Below are 19,199 nucleotides of genomic sequence, written 5' to 3' on the forward strand. Positions count from 1 at the left end.
TGCATAACATCTGCTGAATCATAGCAGCAGTAAGCAGAAGTCTCACCATAAAAGCCCACCTTACGGGCTTTTATGTCACACTATTAAGGTGGGAGCATTGACATCCAGTATTTAGCACAATTTTTTGGACATAGTCAATTGCTAAATGAGTCCCAGGCAAATTACTATATTATGAAGAAAATAAAGCTTTTAACAGTATAGCCCTGCATGAGGCAGGAGTAACACAAGCTCAATCAGTGCTAAAGATAATGAGTATCCTGGGGGTAGACATTTCCCAAGATGATTATGGACTCCTATTACATGGTATTCTTTCCTCTGGCTCCAAGAATGTTTCCAGGTAACCACTGGTTGAAGATGCACTAAGTATATATTCATTTGTTTTATTTTGTTTTTGGTGCTGAGAACAAAACTCAGGAACTTGAACTTGCCAGGCAAGCACGTGTGCCACTGAGCTAGATCCTTAGCCCCTTAAGTATATATTCATTAAAATGTACTCTACACCAGGCAATTTGTTTCCTTCCATTAGGATAAGCACGAGAAAATTTGGATTTTCCCTTATCTTTTTCTCTTATCTTGAAGTCCAGACTTTGTGACCACCATAGAGACAAGAAAGTGATATTTCTATATGGGTAAGTAAACTTAAGTAAACTTAGCCATATAGAAATATCAGTGTAGACAAAGCCACCCACTCTGTTTATGGCTGCTTTTATTGTAAATGGAGGACACAGCTTGTGTTTATCTCCTCCTTTACTATCCTTAAAAAAATATACATACAAGAAATTGCAATCCAAATTAAAAACAAATAATGGCACAGATAGAACAAAATACTAATTTAATTATTTAACCATTCAATTTTCTTTATACAGAGGATGCATGATTTAATGAAAAGTACAAATTGCAATCAAAATCACAGATCTCTGGCTTTGTCGCCAACATCAATTATATAAATATAATCATGAAAAAGCCATTTATTTTACCTAGACCCCAAATTCTTCCCATGTAATAAGAGGGCTAAAGTTCATTATCAAATTTCAAGGGGGATACACATATGCATACAGACAAAACATGTAGGTATGTTTATATTGCATTTGTATCCCTGTGTATACTCCTGTATACGAATCTTAGTTTCTTATGAAAAAGCAGATTATAAACAAGGGGACAGGAATAGGCTATGGGATTAATCCTATTTATAGGATATATATATTTAAGGCATTAAGATGCCTGTATCTTCATCTACCTAAAGCAACAGATAAGTGGAAACCTGTTGGAAAGCCAAATTCTCAGGCCTTACCCTGTACTTAGCTGAAGCAGGAACTGTGTTGCCACCTGCCTCCCAAGAGATTCTGGTAAACACTAAAATACGAGGACATGCAGCATTTGAACATTTCCAGGGGTGAGTAGGCTAGTGTCTTAAGCAGAAGGGGAGAAAGTAATTCAAGGAGAAAACTGAGGACAGTCTACAGTGAACTTAGGTCAGAGGTGGTAGGACTAGAGGTTGGTGACACATGGCAAGGGACAGGCAAATTCTATGGCAGCAAGAGAGCTGGTATGGGAGTGAAAATACAGAGCAGAAGCCTAAGCAGTAAAGCAGTAACTCCTGTGTTAAATCACTTACTCTCGTGCAATCATTCCTGCCACTATGCTAAGAGTTGCTGGCTTAAGAAATTTCTCCTCTATGGTGCACCCTGAAAGAGGACAAACATCCTCTGTTCTCAACCACAGATACTCCAACCCCTGCAGTTATGTATGGTAGAAAACGAAAGTGGGATTAGTTGATGTTTCTCAGGATGCTGCTGCATGTCTTCTCCAGGCCCCTTTCAACAACTCAGAGCCTCCTGATTCCAGGTTTAATTATCCCCTCCTTGACAGCCAAGTTTAGGGAAAGTAAGAAAGTCCCTAGAGTTTTGCTGGGCTAAAGACGAGCCAGCCGAGAGAAAGCCCTGGGGGTAAGAATCAACCTATAAAAACGACAAGGCAAGAACTCAGCGTGGACACTCTTCAAGAGGCTGATAGACGCCTCGTTGTCATCCAGGACATTCCCCTGAGAGGGGAACCCCCGGCTTTGCAACTTCCTGGCCAGTGTGAGGGTCACTAGCCGGCTATAACCTTTCCTGCGATGACCAGGTAGGGTGTAGCCATGGCACATGGTGGCAAACTGGTCTGTGATACCCCAGGATACTGGGTTTCCCTTTTCATCGCGGACACACACACTGGGAAAGCAAGAGATGAGGTTGGCAATGTACCGGAGACACTGTTCGTTGCCACCCCGTGACCAAGTCCGGTTGAGTAGATCAGCATCATCAACACTCAGGTGGGTTAAGCGTGGGGGAGACATCGTTCTAGAAGAAAATGGCATGACAAGTATGAGCTCAGAATCACACGATTATACATAACTACCCTTTTCGTACTGATTCAAGCTGAGAAAAATATCCCTGAAACCATGCCTCATATTTTCAATGAGTTAGAACCCACCAATCCCCACTCACAAGCAATCTCAGGGTTTAATTTCTTTGTTTGTTTGTGGGTTGTTTTTTGTTTTTTGTTTTTGTCTTTTTGAGACAGGGTCTCGCTATGTAGTTGAGGCTGGCTTTGAGCTCACTTTGTAGCCAAGGCTGGCCCTAAACTCATAATGATCCTCCTGCCTCAGTCTTCCCAGTGCTGGGATTGCAGGCGTGCACCACCACTCCCATCTCAGGGCTTAATTTCTGATAAGACTGAATACTTGTTATATCAAATTTAAATCTTTCCTTTTATTTTTATGGCCATTTATTTTCTTCAAATTTGGCTTGAGGCTGTCTCATGCCTTCAATATCCAGGACATACACTGCAACCGCACCTAGCTTTGTTTGTTTACACACAAACTGAGGAATATAATAGACAGCTGAATTTCAGTCAGTTATAATCATGCCAGCGGGAATTAAGCCCAAATAAGACAGATGTCTACTGCGGCTGGTCAGGTGATCTCTGCTTGGCTCCTGCCTCTGTGTACAAGCTTGCTGTCACACTGCTGGACTGAGCTCTGCGAGCGTCTTCTGGTTTAAATGCTGCCAGATTTATGAAATCCTTCTTTGCTCAAATATGTTCTTCTCAAGTTAACTCGTCTAATGTTTTTCTTTTAATTCTTTCATAGAAAAAAATTCTCAGAATTGTTCTTAAGTCCTGAATCTGCTAAAACCTTCTGTGAGGTCTTGGGCAGGTTCCGACTCTTAGAATCTAATTCTAATCTTTTGCTTAGTAAAATGAATATTTTAGCATTCAGGATACTTCCGTTTTATGTATCTGTGACAAGAAAATAAATACAAGTTGCTGTATATGCCAGGCATAGGTACATCCTCTGTGTATCTTAGCTTTCCCAGCCTTCCCTATGCCGCTTGACTCTAGGTCAAATAGTCTCAATTTTTTCCAATGGCCCCTTTTCATATACCAGTTGCTTTCTACTATATTAATTCCAATGCTGAGTTTCTAGTATTTTCTATATAAAAGCTCCGGTATTAAAATAAAGTGACTTGTGCAATTTTTGAAGAATTGGGATGAATTACTTCATTGAAAACCTATAAGGTTGATGGTGCCTTGGAATTTGCTTTCATTCCTGAATTTATCAATATCATAAGCACATCCTCGGTAAATATTCAAAGACTGATAATATAGTTTTGTAAAATACAATTTTGTGTTATCTTTTTCTCAGTGGTTGTGTAGTGCTAGCGCACATTCTAGGCATATTGTCGGGTAAGGCACTGGGTCAGTCAACTGTCCGCTAAACAGGGATTAAGAACTGGCTGAATAGGATTTTCAGTTTTTAAAATGAACTTCAAAGCCAGGGGAAAGAAACCTCAGGCATGAATATTGCTGCAAAGAAAAACATCACCAAAGCAAGTCCTCCACGAAGAGTTATATTAGGGACTTTGAACTGGCCTCTCAGGGGCAGGGTATTCAAAACAGTGTACACAAATTTGGGTAATAAAATAGGTGCTAAAGGTAAAAGATAAAATGTCACTACTAGAAGAAAATGGGGGATAAACTCCAAGATGCTAAAATGGGCAAGAATGTTTTAGGTAAGTCTCCAAAATCCCGGGAAACAACAGCAAAATACACAAATGATTACAACAAACTAAAAAGCTTCGGTGCAGCTAAAGAAACAAAAGAAAACAGAAAACAGTGAAAATACTGGCAAACTGAATTTCTGATAGGGGTTGACATCCAGATTATAAGAAAATAAAAAAATATCAGTAGCATAAAACCTAAATAATCCCAATTAAAAATGGTAAGGGACCTTCATAGACATTTCTTACAAGAAGATAGAAATGAGCCTGGCATGGAGAGCAGGTTCTCACATTTTAGCGGTTAGCTCACTGTGCAGGCCTTGGGTTCAATCCCCAGTACTCGAAGAAAAAAAAAGTCCAATTGCTCTCTCATGACTTAAAGAGACAATTCATTAGATTTAGTTTTCTGCTCAACAATTTCTTCATAAAAGTAAAGAAAACTAACATTCACTGAGGTGGGTGTTTTTCATGTATATTGCTTCATTTTCTAACCAAGTAACTTGTGATAAAGATTGTTATAGTTTATGTCTAGAGGTCCCTATAAGCCTCTTGCTTATAGTTTATGTCTAGAGGTCCCTATAAGTTTATGATTGTTATAGTTTATGTCTAGAGGTCCCTATAAGCCTCATGCACTCATGGGAGGGGCTTTGGGGAGGACCATGGGGGTGTGACACTATTAGTGGGTTATAAACTCATGGATGAGTTTATAGCTAAATGTGATGTTGGGAGGTGAATCCTGGTTGGAAGAAGTGGGTCGCTGGGGGTGTAGCCTGGAAGGGTCTCCCTATCTCTCTCTCTTTTTCTCTCTCTCTATCTCTCTCTCTCCCTCTCTCTCTCCCTACTCCGTTGATTACTTTGTGAGCTGTATCTCCTCTGCTCTGCAGACCTGCTTTGGAGCCGAAAGACTGAACTGAAACCTCTACAAACTGTGAGCTAAAACAAACCTCTCCTGCCTAGAGATGTGTCAAGTATTATGTCTCAGTGATGAGAAAGTAACTAAAACAAAGATATATTCTCACTCTTGAGAAGAAATTATTGCTCAGACAGGTTATGCTGAGGGGAACACAATGAGCACATGATAGAGCAGGAGCTCCAAAGTAAGAGATAAGGGTGAATGCAGATACCACCACCAACATGCTTTCAAGGATTTCTTTTTTGAGTTGGACTTCACGTTTTTTCCTGGCTCCAACACTTTCTCTTCTGTGTTACTGTAAATCTATTAAAAAATGGAATAATAGTCCTACCTTATAAGAATCTGGAAAGGATTAAGGGGATGATATATTTAAAATAAAATATATTACTTACATAAGTCATATATCCCTGACCTGAAATAACAGCAACAAAAAAATAAGAAAATAAGAAAATAAGTTTGGACTCACACCATAGAGATTAGTTAGAATTATTTTGGGGGAAAACACACTAATGAATGATTTCTCTATGTATGCCATGAAAACACAAGTATTCTGAGCTCATTTATAACTATGACTTTTCAGGAAATATGAGCAGTAAAGTATAGGGGAGAGGAACAGTGAACACCACAATTTAGAGTCAATAGCCCAAATCAAACTGCACAAATATTCCTTAATGAGATGCACTCCAGTTACCGATGTCTGGACTCCTATAGCATTAAGTCCTTCCCCAAATGCAGAGCATGGTTTACATACAGCAAACTGGTGTCTGGCAGAGATGAAACAGGAGAAAAATGCACAGCCCTGAAGGAAGTTAGCTTTATATCCAACTGCTTTGAACTGGCAACAGCTTTGGAAACATCATATAACTCACTCTGTAGCCCTGTGTAAAGAAAGACAAAAAAGTGACCATTTTATTTGGAGCAAGAATGAAATTGGTCACACTGTTTTCATACTGAGTATCATCAGTAACACTAGCTTGCTGTCTTGTCTTATCTTAACCATTATATATTTATCTATAAATTATTAGTTATTTTCTATGAGATTTTCAAATTTTTGTGGAATTTTTCCAATCAATCCCCGTTATGTTCCCCATTGTGACCACCTGTCATGATCTTTTTATTTTTTTATTATCATTTATTTTGATCTTTTTATTTTTTGAGATGGTCTCACTATGTAGTTCAGGCTGGTCTTGAACTCACTATGTAGCCCAGGCTGGCCTCAAACTCACAGTGATCCTCATACATCAGCCTCTCAAGTGCTAAGATTACAGGAATGTACCACCACATGTGGTTTCACCTGTCATGAGATTTCATAGAAATTTCTGTTGGAAATATTCTATGGAAATTGAAATTGTTCATACAAGTTTTTACTTGTTTTTCATTCCGCATATTGGCCTTAAATTCCTTGAAGCAACAATATTTTATAGCTTGCAAAGGCTATGCTATAATCACCTCTATGTGAGAGTTTGGATTTGTTTGGTGTGGCAAGCCAGCTTTAAATCTTCTCTTCCAGCCTGTTGCCAAAATGTTCATTACAGTATTAAAGATATAAATTTTGGACCATTGATATAGCTCAGTGGTGTAGTGTCTGCCTGGCAAGTGGAAGGTCCTGAATTCAATTCCCAGTACCAAAAAAAAAAGATATAAATTTGATGTTAGCAAGTGTCATGGCTTGTAGCTAGATGTCCGCCCCCACCCCAAAACTTCATACATTCATAGGTGGAGCTTTTCAGAGCTGGCTGGATAGATCTAGGGTGTATGATCCTGGCATTAAGGATGTGTGGCACTAAAGTAGTCCATTAATTAGAATTAGCATAGTTCTCTGGGTGGGGCCGAATGGATTTACTGAAAATAGAAGCTCACCCTGGGTACGGGTAGCATCACCCAAAAGGTTTGTAGACTGTTTGGGATGAAAGGGACGAGCAGGCTCACTTCTGCTGCTTGCTGCTTCCTACCTTCTTTGTCATGGACTGTTTCTCCTCTGCGGTGCCCTCTGCCAGGCCACCCTGCCTTGGAGCCCGCTGACTATGGACTGAAACCTCTACAAACTGTGACCTGAAATAAACCTTTCTACATTTAACTTTGGGTACTGGGTATTTTGTCTTGGCAATGCGAAAAGTAATTAAGACAGTGAGTTTACACTGAACTTACCTCACCCAGGTCCCACTATCATAGTTATAACACATTATTTATAAAACTTTGCTCAGTATTTGTTATACATAAAGCACTGTTCTGTGCAGCACTTCACAGTGGTAGACAAAAATGGTATGCCCCCGCCTGGTATGGTGGTGAAATCTATAATTTCAGCTGCTCGGAGGTGCAGGCAGGAGGATGCCAAATTTAAGGCCACCCTGAGAAACTTAGTCAGACCCTATCTAAAAAAAAAAAAAGTTTTAAAGGGCTGAGATAATGCTGAGTGGTTGAGCACCCTGGGGAGAGGTAATAGCATGACTCCTATTTCCCCATCTTCTTCCTTCTTCCCCGTCTGACTCTTATTGATTGAATCCTTTAGAAATTGTCCTTCCTTCTTCCATGTCTAATGACTTGTTCCCTTCCCTCTTGTGAGCCACTTCTTGGCACAGCCTTGAGACTTTCTCTTGAAAAATACCTGATAAGGCATATTGAACAGAGTGTCGTGTCTGAGCCTTACCTCTTCTCTCAGGGACTCAGGCCCCAGAAAAGTCAAGAAAGTGAATGCTGCTAAAGTTACAGATGCTATGACTAGCATTCCATTTTATAAAACTGATTTACATCCAAGTAACTGAAAAGCTTTTCTATGAGAAAAAAAAAAAAGGCAGTACCAATCAAAGCTATTTGTATAACATTCAGATAAAAAACGGTAAAAACACAAAATGTATGTATATGTTTGTGCATAATGTGTGTATTTCATATATATGTGAAATTCCTATGTATTTATATATCTCACATATACACAATAAAAAGAGGAAAAATGACTGCATTGTGTATGCCTTACATTTAATCTCACCTTGTATTTGAAAAACTTGGTCCCAGTTAATAACATCTTGTTCTTCCAGCAGCTGTTGGTAAGCCCTGACGTCCTTGTAGAACACAGCATAGGCGTTAGTGTAATGGTCCAGGTTATCTGTCTCAGCCTAGAACAGATGACACAGTCACTGAAACATATCCTCCAGATAACTCGAATCCTAGAGAGATTAAGTATCATTAGCTGGGCATGTTCACTTACTTTTCAATCACCAAAATTAGTCACCTAAAAACAATAACGTGAGAATGATGCTAATATGCTGTAGAGAGAAGAGTAAAAATTTCCTGACTTTTTTTTTCTTTTCAGATTAGGAAGGTTTTCAGACATTTATTTTACATTCTTCTAGGATTTTATTTATTTATAAAAATATAAAAAGGCAGGGTGTGATGTCAGATATCAGTAGTCCCAGCTGAGGGAGGAGGCTCTTGCGAGACTGAGGTGTGAGGATTCCTTAAACCCAAGAGTCTGAGGTCCCCTTGGGTAACATAGTGACACCCAATTCAAAAATAAAAACAAACAGGTGGGGGTGTGGTGCGGTGGCTCAGCGGCAGAATGCTTGCCTAGCATGTACAAGGCCCTAGGTTAAATTTCTAGCTCCACTCGTACACACAAATATCTAAATGGATGGTTGGATAGATGGAAAGATGGGTGGATAGGTGGATAGATGAAGAGTAAAACTAAATGAATCCTCCTTTAAGAATCAAAGCTCTCAGAACTGTCCTAATGGAGTGCATTAGGAGGGCAGCATATCTTTGGTGATGATCTTCTTTTTGGTCTCATAGGCAGAATAGAACTAAGTGTCCTCCTCATTTACCTGCATGAAGTCATCAGTCATAAGGAATCATCCACCCAGTGGAAGAGCTAGTATGTTCACATCAGCCAAGTGTGCTTTGTACGTCTACAGACAAGGAAGCACTGAAGAAACATTTTATACTAGAGGTCTTTCAGATGCCTGACACTGAAGCCAGTCACAGCAGACACTAATGGTGAAATATGTAGTTTATCTGATTATTATAGTTATAGTGTTTACTTTCCCTACTCTATTCTTTCTAGTTGATGCCAGTTCTCATTTATTTGCCTTCCAAAACTGTACCTCTCTCTGTCGCCGGGTGATGACAGCTTTGAAGTCTGGCCATGAATCCAATACGACTTCCTTCTGGAAGGGATTCCCACGATTTATGTTCATCACTGCTCCATAAACCTGCACAGGGAACCCAAAGAGAGAAGCCAATCACACTGCTAGATGATGTAGTTGTATATTACCTTCTTATTCTTCTATATAACCACACCCAGGAGAGGGTAGGTTATAAATCTATTCATACTCATATATTCAGTGCACATACTTATATACTTGTTTATTATTATTTTATCAGTGCTTATGAAAGCTGGTAAAAGTCTATTAAAGCCCAATGAAAACTCCCTAAACCTAGGTTTCTACAGCACAATAGTGATGGATACTAAATTAATAGGCTTTTTAGGTGATTCTGGACACATAGCTTAGCAATAAATATTTGAGTCAGGAACTGATGTATGGATTTAGAGCTCACACATATCTTAAAAGTTCCACAGATAATCTTAGTGCTCAGCTGCTTTTAAAGTTCACTACACCATCTGAAAAGAATTTATAAAATGCAATTACTCCTGAATAACAAGTACATATCTCTTGAAAGCAAAACAACCTAAGTGTCCATCAACAGTGGAATGAATACATACATTGTGGCATATTCATACTATAGGTTATGAAACAGCAGTGAAATGAATAGATCACAACTATACAGGGAATCACTATAAATCTCACAGAAGAAGCTAGATACAAGTAAAAGAAGCTAGATACAAAAGAAGTGATTCAATTTATACTACATTAAAAAACAGCCAAAACTAAGTGATGGCCTTGGAAGTGGGGACAGAATGATTGAGGAGTGAAGACAGGAAGTGACTGGGGAGTGGGGAAGGGAGTGATTGGGGAGTGGGGACAGGGAGTGATTGGAGAGTGGGGACAGGAAGTGATGGGAGAGTGGGGACAGGAAGTGCTTGGGAGTGGGGACAGGGAGTTACTGGGGAGTGGGGACAGGGAATGGCTGGGGAGTGGGGACAGGTAGTAATTGGGGAGTGGGGACAGGAAGTGGCTGGGGAGTGGGGACAAGAGGTGATCCGAATGAAACATTGGAGCTGAGAAGAAGCTATATCTGAAGTACTGTTCTTTCTCTTCCCCAGTGGATACTACATGGGTTTTTGCTGTGTGAAAATTGCAAAGCTATAGAATTATACTGTTTGTACTTTATTGGATGTGCTAGTCTTCAACAAAAACTTAATTAGAAGGGGACAGAATGTACATTTTAAATGAGGAGAGGAGGGATTGAAGCAAGGGTAGGGAATGTAAAAAGTGAAGTTTTATCATGTACAGGTACTAATTATCTATGATGAATATGACCACTATGCATATCTAAAAGGTACAGCAGCACAGCGCCTGCCTGGCAAGCACAAGGTCATGAGTTTGGTTCCCAGTACTGGAAAAAAAAAAAACCCAAAAAAGAAAATTTTCTTCTATCTTACCCAATCTGGGACTTCACTCAAATATTCTCATAGAATGTGTCTTTCCAAATTGAGTCTGGTTTACGGTAACATGTAACATAGACCATCCTTAGTCCAAATGCAAAAGGAAAACCAACGTGGAAGGGTCATGGTTGTTATGCTGATCACTGAATTCTGTGGCTTCTCATCTTACAGAAAGAGTGATGATTACTAAAATGGCTTCACACAAGGAGCCTGTGCATCCTATTCAAGGATGTAGCCTAAATATGGCTGTGATGTCCTTACTGCTAAATGGAAAAAAACCCTTTCAATATTCAGGTTCTAAAAGAGAAATATTAGCCGGGCGTGTTGGCACACGCCTGTAATCCCAGCACTCGGGAGGCTGAGGCAGGTGGATCATTGTGAGTTTGAGACCAGTCTGGGCTACAAAGTGAGCTCAAGGCCAGCCTGAACTGCATAACAAGACACTGTCTCAAAAAGACCAAAAAAAAAAAAAGAGAGAGAAATAACTTGTTTGTATAAGACTTGGCACAACTAAAAGATCCGGCCTTGGTAAAGACCAAACTCTTCCAACAACTGTTTCTTTAAAGTGAGTGTTAGGTTTGGTGGGACAGGGGTGGCTGCATGGAAGTACAGTTGCTGAACAAATTAGCAGGTAAGGCTTGCAGAGGAAATTTGGAAGGATAATCACTTAAGTGCTACAGTGAGCATACAAATTACAGTCATAAGCTGCAAAGAATGGGAGAAGGGTGAACAAACAAAAGTATATTTTCTTTAACTTTTAAAATCCTTAACATCTTTTATGACTCTGTGAAGGTCACTGAAACCTTTTTAAGTTATCTTTTACAGAATAGTTAGACATTATTACAGCAAAGAAGTCTACCATTTTATACCATTACTTCACCTCAATATCAGCATTTGAAATGGGAAAATTTGGACCAGACTGTCCACACGGTATTTTACAGCCACATAATCCCAAATTATTAGTGGTATTCTTCCTCTTATGGTTTACGCACAATTAATAAGATGACCAGATTTAATCAACATAGTACAAAGTGCTAGACAACTCCATTTGAAATGTTAACACACAGAAGTAGGATCTGGGGTGTTAAAAATGTTGGACTCTGGTCTTTAACATCAAAACTTAATTCATTCTCCTCTGCATGATTTGCATTCTATTCACATTTGGAAAAGAGTTGTAGATCTGTTTCTGTTCAAGAAACACCCCTCAAAGGCAACTTCATTGCCTTTCTCCCAAGTGCTTATAGCAGTAGCCCCCTTCGCTGTACTGTGTTGCAGCCTTTGATGGATGACATCTCCCACAATAGCATTGAGTTATACACAGGCCCTGTTGGGTTTTAGATCAAAGCCTTGCTAGCCAACAAAACCACTGAAAAAATTTATAACAATCCTTAAACTTGAGTCTGGTTGTTCACCCTAGGTGGTATTCCTAACTTACTGCCACCCAATCCATACCCTTCTGCTATATAAAACATTTTACAACTTAAATTTACTATAAATCATGTAGCTCAGCATTACCTAAAATTCCCTAGGAGTCATCAAAAATAATCCTGAGTTTTATCCACAATCCATTAAATCAGTCTCTAGTAGGAGAGAACTGGGAAATTGTATTTAACAAATGCTCCCAGAGTCTTATTATTAGAAAAAAGTGGAAAATAGTCACAAACCCGACATTATTTTACCGATTAATACAATAAAGAAATCAAATTCTCATGTTTATAGTACCTTCAGTGATTCAGGAAAGTGATTCTTCAATATTTTCTCCAGTGCCAGTAATTTGGAAGAACAGTTCAGCACCAACATCTTCTCCAGAGGTATGCGGTTCGACCCTTAATTAGAAACTTGAATAGGCTGAGGCAGCAGGATTGCAAGAATGATCCTACCCCAAACCCTGTCTCATAAGAAAAAGTCTGTGATGTAGCTCAGTGCAAAGGACCTGGGTTCAATTCCCAGTACCATAAAAGAGAAGAAAAAAGAAATTTGAAGGTATACACGTAATTTTTGCCTTTTAACATTCTTACTTGCTGAGGTTATAGACCTGTTATCATTGCATGTGACTCTGACTACCACTGTTTCCTCTGAAGAGGGAAGCAGGAAGGCAGGGAGGCACTGGGGGAGGTATACTGGAGAACAATTAGAAGCGATGAGTGCTAAAGATCTATTTCTGCACAAATGAGGCTAACTACGCAGCGTAAGTCCATTATACACATTAAAGGTACACTAAACTCATCCTTCAGGATATTTGTCACTGTAATTCTACATTTATTTGTGTTTTCTCTGACTTCAGTCTGTATCAGCTGCATGAAGGTAGGGGCCCTGTTGGCCCTTTGTGCTCCACTGTGCTCCAGAGCACCCAGTACCCGGCCCGGCCCACAGTAAGGACTTTCTCCTAAATTGTTGTGGAATGGATAACGTGAAGCTCAAAACAAAAGTCTTGGGGTAAAGAAATTTCTTTTTCACAACATGAGACAAAGACTGGAGGAAAACTTGAGTGGTTCAAGTGGTTTTAAGGAACAATGGAAAGAAATGCCAATATGAAAGAAAGAATTACACACGGGAAAAGTCTGAGGGTCGTTTAACCAACATAAGTAAGCCTAACTATAAGATATATAACTTCATCTGTTCTTATGCACTTATATCTTCTAGATTTAGGGGCTCCACCTCCCCTGCTTTGTTCTAGAAAAATCTTTCTCCCTAATTTTAATCAGAGTTTGACTGAATTAAAGATTTTAAAAAACATTTTTTTTTCTTATATTCAGGGTAGTAGAGCTTATTCACTTCCATTCTTAGGTACCAGGACGGCAAAGACAATGCATTTAGACATGAGAATATAGTGCTTCAGGGACTGCGGGGAAAGGTAGAATTGTTCTTTCATGACATATTTCCTAGATAAATTTACTTGTTTCACTATGTGGCATACCCATGTAACTGAGAAGCCAGTTTTTGATTGTGACCTAACTAAAATGCAGCGTAGAACTCTATCGTGAGGTTTACATGAACATGAACTTCTAGGAAGCATATGAAGAGCCTTGGGGCTGTAGTTCACTGGCTGGTGGATTTAAGATGTCTAAGTTCCCCACAGGTATCAGAAGGGATATCAACAGCCAGGGCAGCACTAGAAAATCAGAAGACTTTTGTACACAAGTACTAAGAGTCTAGGCTACGGTTACAGAGTTTGAAAAAAGTCAGGTTCCAGATTTTAGGATGAGGAAGGAAGAAACGTAGCCATCATCTCTTTACCCTCCTGTCTGCTTCAATTTTTACTCACTCGTGTCATTTCTCAAAATTTTAACCTTAAAATAGATATTTACTATGATTCAATATCTGCTAAAGACATTTATTACAATTAAAGAATGTTAAAGACATTTATTATAATTCAGTACCTGTCAGTGGAAAATGAAATGATTTCAAAGGGCAGGTGATCGCAGTTCAATGTTTAGAGATTTTTATGCTCCCTAATATTTAACAAAAGAGCTGATGCACAGTAGGAATGATAAGTATTTGTTGATTATTTGCTGACTTATCTAGTTCATTCTTTAAAAGATGTAAACCATTTTTAAAATAGATAAAATATAAAGAAAAATTCATTTTAAATTCAAAATGAAGACAAAGGGAAAAAGAGATAGAAAAAGAATATGGAATTAAGAGTGAAGTTAGCATCCAAAGTATATGGACTACTTTGTATACAGTTGATCTTCCTTACTTATAGATTTCATATCTGAAAACTGAGTTATTAAAATTGATTTTTGACCCACAAATCAATACAATACTGTATATTGGCAGTCACTGTCTTCCTTCGTTTGTTTGTTTGTTTGTTTCTTTCTTTCTTTCTTTCTTTCCTCCTTTTTTGGTACCAGGAATTGAACTCAGGACCCTGCCCTTGCCAGGCAGGCACTTGTGCTACTGAGCTACATCCCCAGCCCACTGGCAGTCATTTTCAAAAGGCACAATGCAGTGAAATACTTTGTCCACACACACATTTCCAGCTAAGGCTGAACAGGGCATGGCATACTCTCCTTTCTTGTTTCAGCACTCATGCTGTCAACAAATGTCCTATTTAGCACCTTTAAAAAAAACATTATCATTATTATTTGTGATCTTGCTGTTCAAAACGGCATAGTGTAAAAGGCTGTGATAATTCAATAGATGGAAAACATATGTGTGAGGTAGATTTTAGTCAGGCATTAGTTGTAATGTTCACCATGACTTCAATGATAACAAATCAACAATATATATCAAATAATGTCCCTTTAAACAAAAACACATAAAACAAAGTTATATATTATCTTCTGATAAAACTAAAGGATTGTAGGAGCTTCCTATTTCCACTAGCAACAATGTTCTAGCATTGGTTAAGCTAGCACGGACTGTGACTTTATTGAACAAAGCTACTGTAATACTAAAACTATATAAATCATGAGAATCAACTATACTTGCAGGAGGTGAGAACCCACACTTCTAAATTTTCTAGTAGCTAACAGAGAAAAAAATCTAATTAATTTCATTGTTTAATGTACCCTATCACTACCCTTATGCTTTTTTCCCTAGCATTTGCTTGCCTGTTCATGAATGCTCTCTCTAAATCTTTTTATTTTCAAATCCTCCTTGATCAAGTGTCAATCTATTTTTCTAGACAAAGTTCTTACAAATCACAAAGTATTCAGGGTGACAAGTTAAAGTCAGAGACAGTGGACACTGTATCTTACAAGTAACTTACGGGTGACATTTAAAATAACTCAGTAAACAGTGAAATTTCAGTTACCTTTTATTAAATACAAAGATTTATTTTATTAAATGCCACAAAACGGAATGTAGAACTTCTCATAAGGAAACATTTCTGAGTTATTCAAAAGGTCATAATGACAACTACTAACTCTGAAAGAAAGATCAATCAGAATGTCATATCCTCAATTACAAGTTCCCCACACATAGCACAGAGGTAAAGCTTTGTAACTCCTTCATCCAAATTAACAACAGACTCCTTTGCCAAGGAAAATAACTGTACTGATACGTTTTAGGAACTTAAATTTTTTTTGAATGTTTGAGGATTTATCAGTAAACTTAAAATATTTTATTAATATTAATCATGCAATGACAGCCTGTGTCTCTCTTGAGAAATTTTTAATTCTTATAAACAAAACACAAGATCTGTTTTTATAGTATAATATACCATTTAAAATACAATGGTGGAAATTTTTTAATGAGGAAAGAAAAGTTTCTCTGTAAGCACTTGCAATCCAATGCTAGTAATTATTTTTTGTATTATAGGCTTTTTGTTTAGAGATGACTCTTCTTTGTTGCTCTAGTTGTGCCCATGTCACAATGCAAATGATTTCTGTTCTTCATATCAAAAATTTAAAAAGAAAATCAAAAATACATCAAAAAACAAAAATACATCCTTTTCTCTAAACCTAATTATGATTTATGATTTCTACACCAAATGAATTTCATGTCTTTTCTATTTCCTATGAAAAATATATACTAATCAAATTACAGACTGATGATTTGGAATTTATTATTGTAATGAAAAATACTTACCTGTTGTTGAGTTCGGCTGGAAACTGAGATCTTCTAGCTGTTTATCAGTGTAGTAGCTCCTTCTGTGTAAATAGTAAATTTATACTTCTAGGTACTTCCCTAATTAATCTGCTGTGCAAAGAGGAGAGAGAAAAACAGTGTCCACACCTACAAAAGGGGTGGAGTCTATGATTTCTGAAAGTCATCTGAAATACAGCATAGATTTTTTTCATTTCACCTTTTCCTTTCTATACTATTTAGTCTTATGGTGTAAAATCTAGTGAATAGTAATTTTGATGTGGAGATGGTCATCTTTTAGACATAAAACCTATATTCATCAGGGTATCATGCAAGGGGATACAAAAGGAATGGGACGCAGGCAAACAGGATACAATAAGAAAATGCTGTTGAACTACTGATCTCTTACATATTTTTTACATATTCTGAAGAAAATTGATTTTGCTACCCTAAACTTCCAAGGCTGAAAAGGCTCTAAGGAGCATGTTTATGGAATTGAGAGTAATTTTGAGAATATTAATTCCTTTACCCAATTCTTTTGAAAAATTATTCAGTTATCTTCCATGAAATGGCTGCAGTTTCACCATGTATTTATGTGGGTGTCCTGGCACACAGCACAACACCTGAGTCTTGCAGTATTAAGCCCTACAAATGTCTTAACGGCATATACAGAGTGCTTCATTTTGAATGTGACCTCATGGGAGGATGCTGTTTACCATCTTTGTTTTATAAAATGGTAAGTGAGGACTTCCTTTAGTAGAAAACACAGGGCTAAGTAATACAACAGGCAGTTGAAGGTTAAAAAAAGTGACTGGAAAAATTATTTTAGATGTCAACTACTATGTGTCAAAAGTTTTTCATCCTGATACACTTTTTTTCATCCTGATACACATCCTGATACATTTTTTAAAAAGATGTTACAAAGGGCAACATATACTTATCTGCAGCTCTATGGATCTAATCTGAGCAACTACTTTAAAGATAATAATATGCAATGTAATAACCATTGCTAATTTCCTATCATCTTGTTTTGAAATTCTGTATCACTTTTATTGTTTTCTCTTTTAAATAAAAAATATATATAAATTGAGAAAAAGACTTTAGAAAGTGAACAGAAGCTCTTTTAGAGGATAAGTACAGTATCTTTGTGAAAATTCAACAAAAATCAGCGTTCAAGTTATTTATGGAGTGAGAAAGATTAAGATCTCTCCAAATTTAGATCACACCTTGTTTCCAAGTGCATACAAAAAAAACTTCTACCCTTTTTCAAAGTTCTTTATTTTCTATAAAGCATCAGAACTAATTGAAAGGGTTGCTTTTTGCCTGAGGGAAAATAATCAAAAAGGCAAAACATACTTTCTCAGGAAAACTGCATTGGTTGAAAGTAGTTAAATTTGAGATGTATCTCCCGGGCAAAAATGAATTTATGACTCTGAAATTAAAAGGAAACAAAAAGGGAGGGGTGGTAACACGGTTGTCAATGTTGGATAAATGTAAAGGGATTTTCTTTGGTAAATTCAAGCGAACAAATCCATAATGTGGTATCTTTATACGCAGAAAAATACATGCATTTGCACTTTGTTGTAACAGGATTTGCTCATTAAATTCAATAGCCTCTTCTATCCATAGCTTAACAGAAAATTTCTAAGTCAAAGTGTTTATTTTTTTCACTTCCTAGTTCTATCACTATTTGAGTGGTGTTAAGACAGGTAAGAAACTGTGCCTCAGTTTTTTCAGCTGCTGGATGTGAGATAAGGATTATTATAAGGTCTAGTCCCCATGGGTTGTTGTTAAGACTAAACATTGGTATAAATACATGTATGCACGTAACGGGCTTACAACAGTGCCTGACATAAAGCCAGCACACAATCAATGCCAGCCATTTTTATCTTTGTTATTATTATCATGTAGCCCTCTTGCCCCATTTGAAAACGTGCATTAATTTTAACAACTTCCTAAGGAGTGGCAATGGGGTGCACTAGGCTAAGATACATTTGTTTCTATTAGTATAAAAATGAGTAGCTGTTTAAAACTGTATTCTATAATGCTTTTATTGAGTTTAGAAAATGTCTTCCTTCACCTTTCTCTGTCTAAGTTTAACACTGTGATCAATCTTTGCTGTCTTTGGTACAGCAAATCCACAGCCCTGTAACAAGCAGAGGCCACTTTAATGAGGACACCAAACACCTAAGCCCACAAAGCGTGGTTCTATGGGGGTTTAGTAGGGAAGAAATACATTCAATAGCAGTAACTCTTAAGATAAAAATAGAACACAAAAAATGGCATAGTCGTTTTAGAGACGCTAAACACAACAGAGAAATACGAGTTTCTCGCTGCTTTTGCTTTCCTTCCTTTTCTCAGAGCTGAATATTTCTTGACAATGATGAAACATGAGAGGATTTAGAGGTGCTTAGATGGTAAGCCATGAACAATTCAAACACTAATTTTGACAGGTGCAACTGCATGTTTTTGGTAAACATAGAATGCCAAGAAATTCTATCTGACCAAATAAAAGAAAGTAAATCCCTTAATTTTAGCTTTCAGTGCAGGTGTCTCATATTAAACAAAGTCTATTTGTTAAAGATAGACCAACTGAGAGGACAATGGAAGGACTCAGATAAAAAAAAGTGTAAATGACCGGCATTATCCTAAGGTCTACAACATATCTATACAGCCTCTCAAAAAAGTTGTACCAAATTATGTTCCTTCAGATTTAATGGGTGCCCATTTTCTCAGTTCAGTGATCTTCTCTCGAGCTTTCAAAAAAAAATCTTTGCCAATCTGATAAGTAAAAACATTTTATTGTTTTACTGCATTTAAATGATTATAAGGTCGAACACCTTTCAAATACCTATTATTTATGTATTTTCTTACCAGGTATTTAAACTGTTGGTGATATCTTAGAACTCTTTATTGCTTTATATATGTATTTTCTGCTGTTTTTGACTTGTTCTTTTAAAATCTTGTTTCAAAAAGTTTAAAGTTGTATATTTTTTTTTAATAATTTTTTAGTTTTATTTTTGCTTAAATGAATGTAGCAGTTTTGCTACACTGAAATCTGTCAAGTTCGTTTATAATTTCCTTTAGTTCTTGCTATCTACATAAAATTTGCGCATAAAGTAGGACTATTAACTATCCCCTTGCCCTAACAGTGAAA

The 19,199-nt window shown here is 37.4% G+C and overlaps 1 protein-coding gene across 2 annotated transcripts; it reads right to left on the reverse strand.

Annotated features, from left to right (window-relative positions):
* Positions 1-849: 849 nt before the first annotated feature.
* Positions 850-19,035, reverse strand: Glyatl3 (glycine-N-acyltransferase-like 3). 2 transcript variants are annotated; one of them, XM_005377533.2, is made up of 6 exons: positions 16,046-19,035; positions 12,233-12,336; positions 9,048-9,155; positions 7,937-8,063; positions 5,705-5,831; positions 850-2,339 (listed from the first exon to the last, which is right to left on the reverse strand). In XM_005377533.2, exons 2-6 carry the CDS (start codon positions 12,308-12,310, stop codon positions 1,913-1,915), a joined length of 867 nt encoding a protein of 288 aa, XP_005377590.1. In that variant the 5' UTR covers positions 12,311-12,336; positions 16,046-19,035; the 3' UTR covers positions 850-1,912. The 2 variants fall into 2 exon arrangements, with proteins under 2 accessions (XP_005377590.1, XP_005377591.1); XM_005377534.2 differs by having other exon boundaries at positions 12,233-12,398.
* Positions 19,036-19,199: the final 164 nt, after the last annotated feature.

The sequence above is a fragment of the Chinchilla lanigera genome, unplaced genomic scaffold (assembly GCF_000276665.1).
Source record: "Chinchilla lanigera isolate Chin_1 unplaced genomic scaffold, ChiLan1.0 scaffold00009, whole genome shotgun sequence".
NCBI classification, from domain to species: Eukaryota; Metazoa; Chordata; class Mammalia; order Rodentia; family Chinchillidae; genus Chinchilla; species Chinchilla lanigera.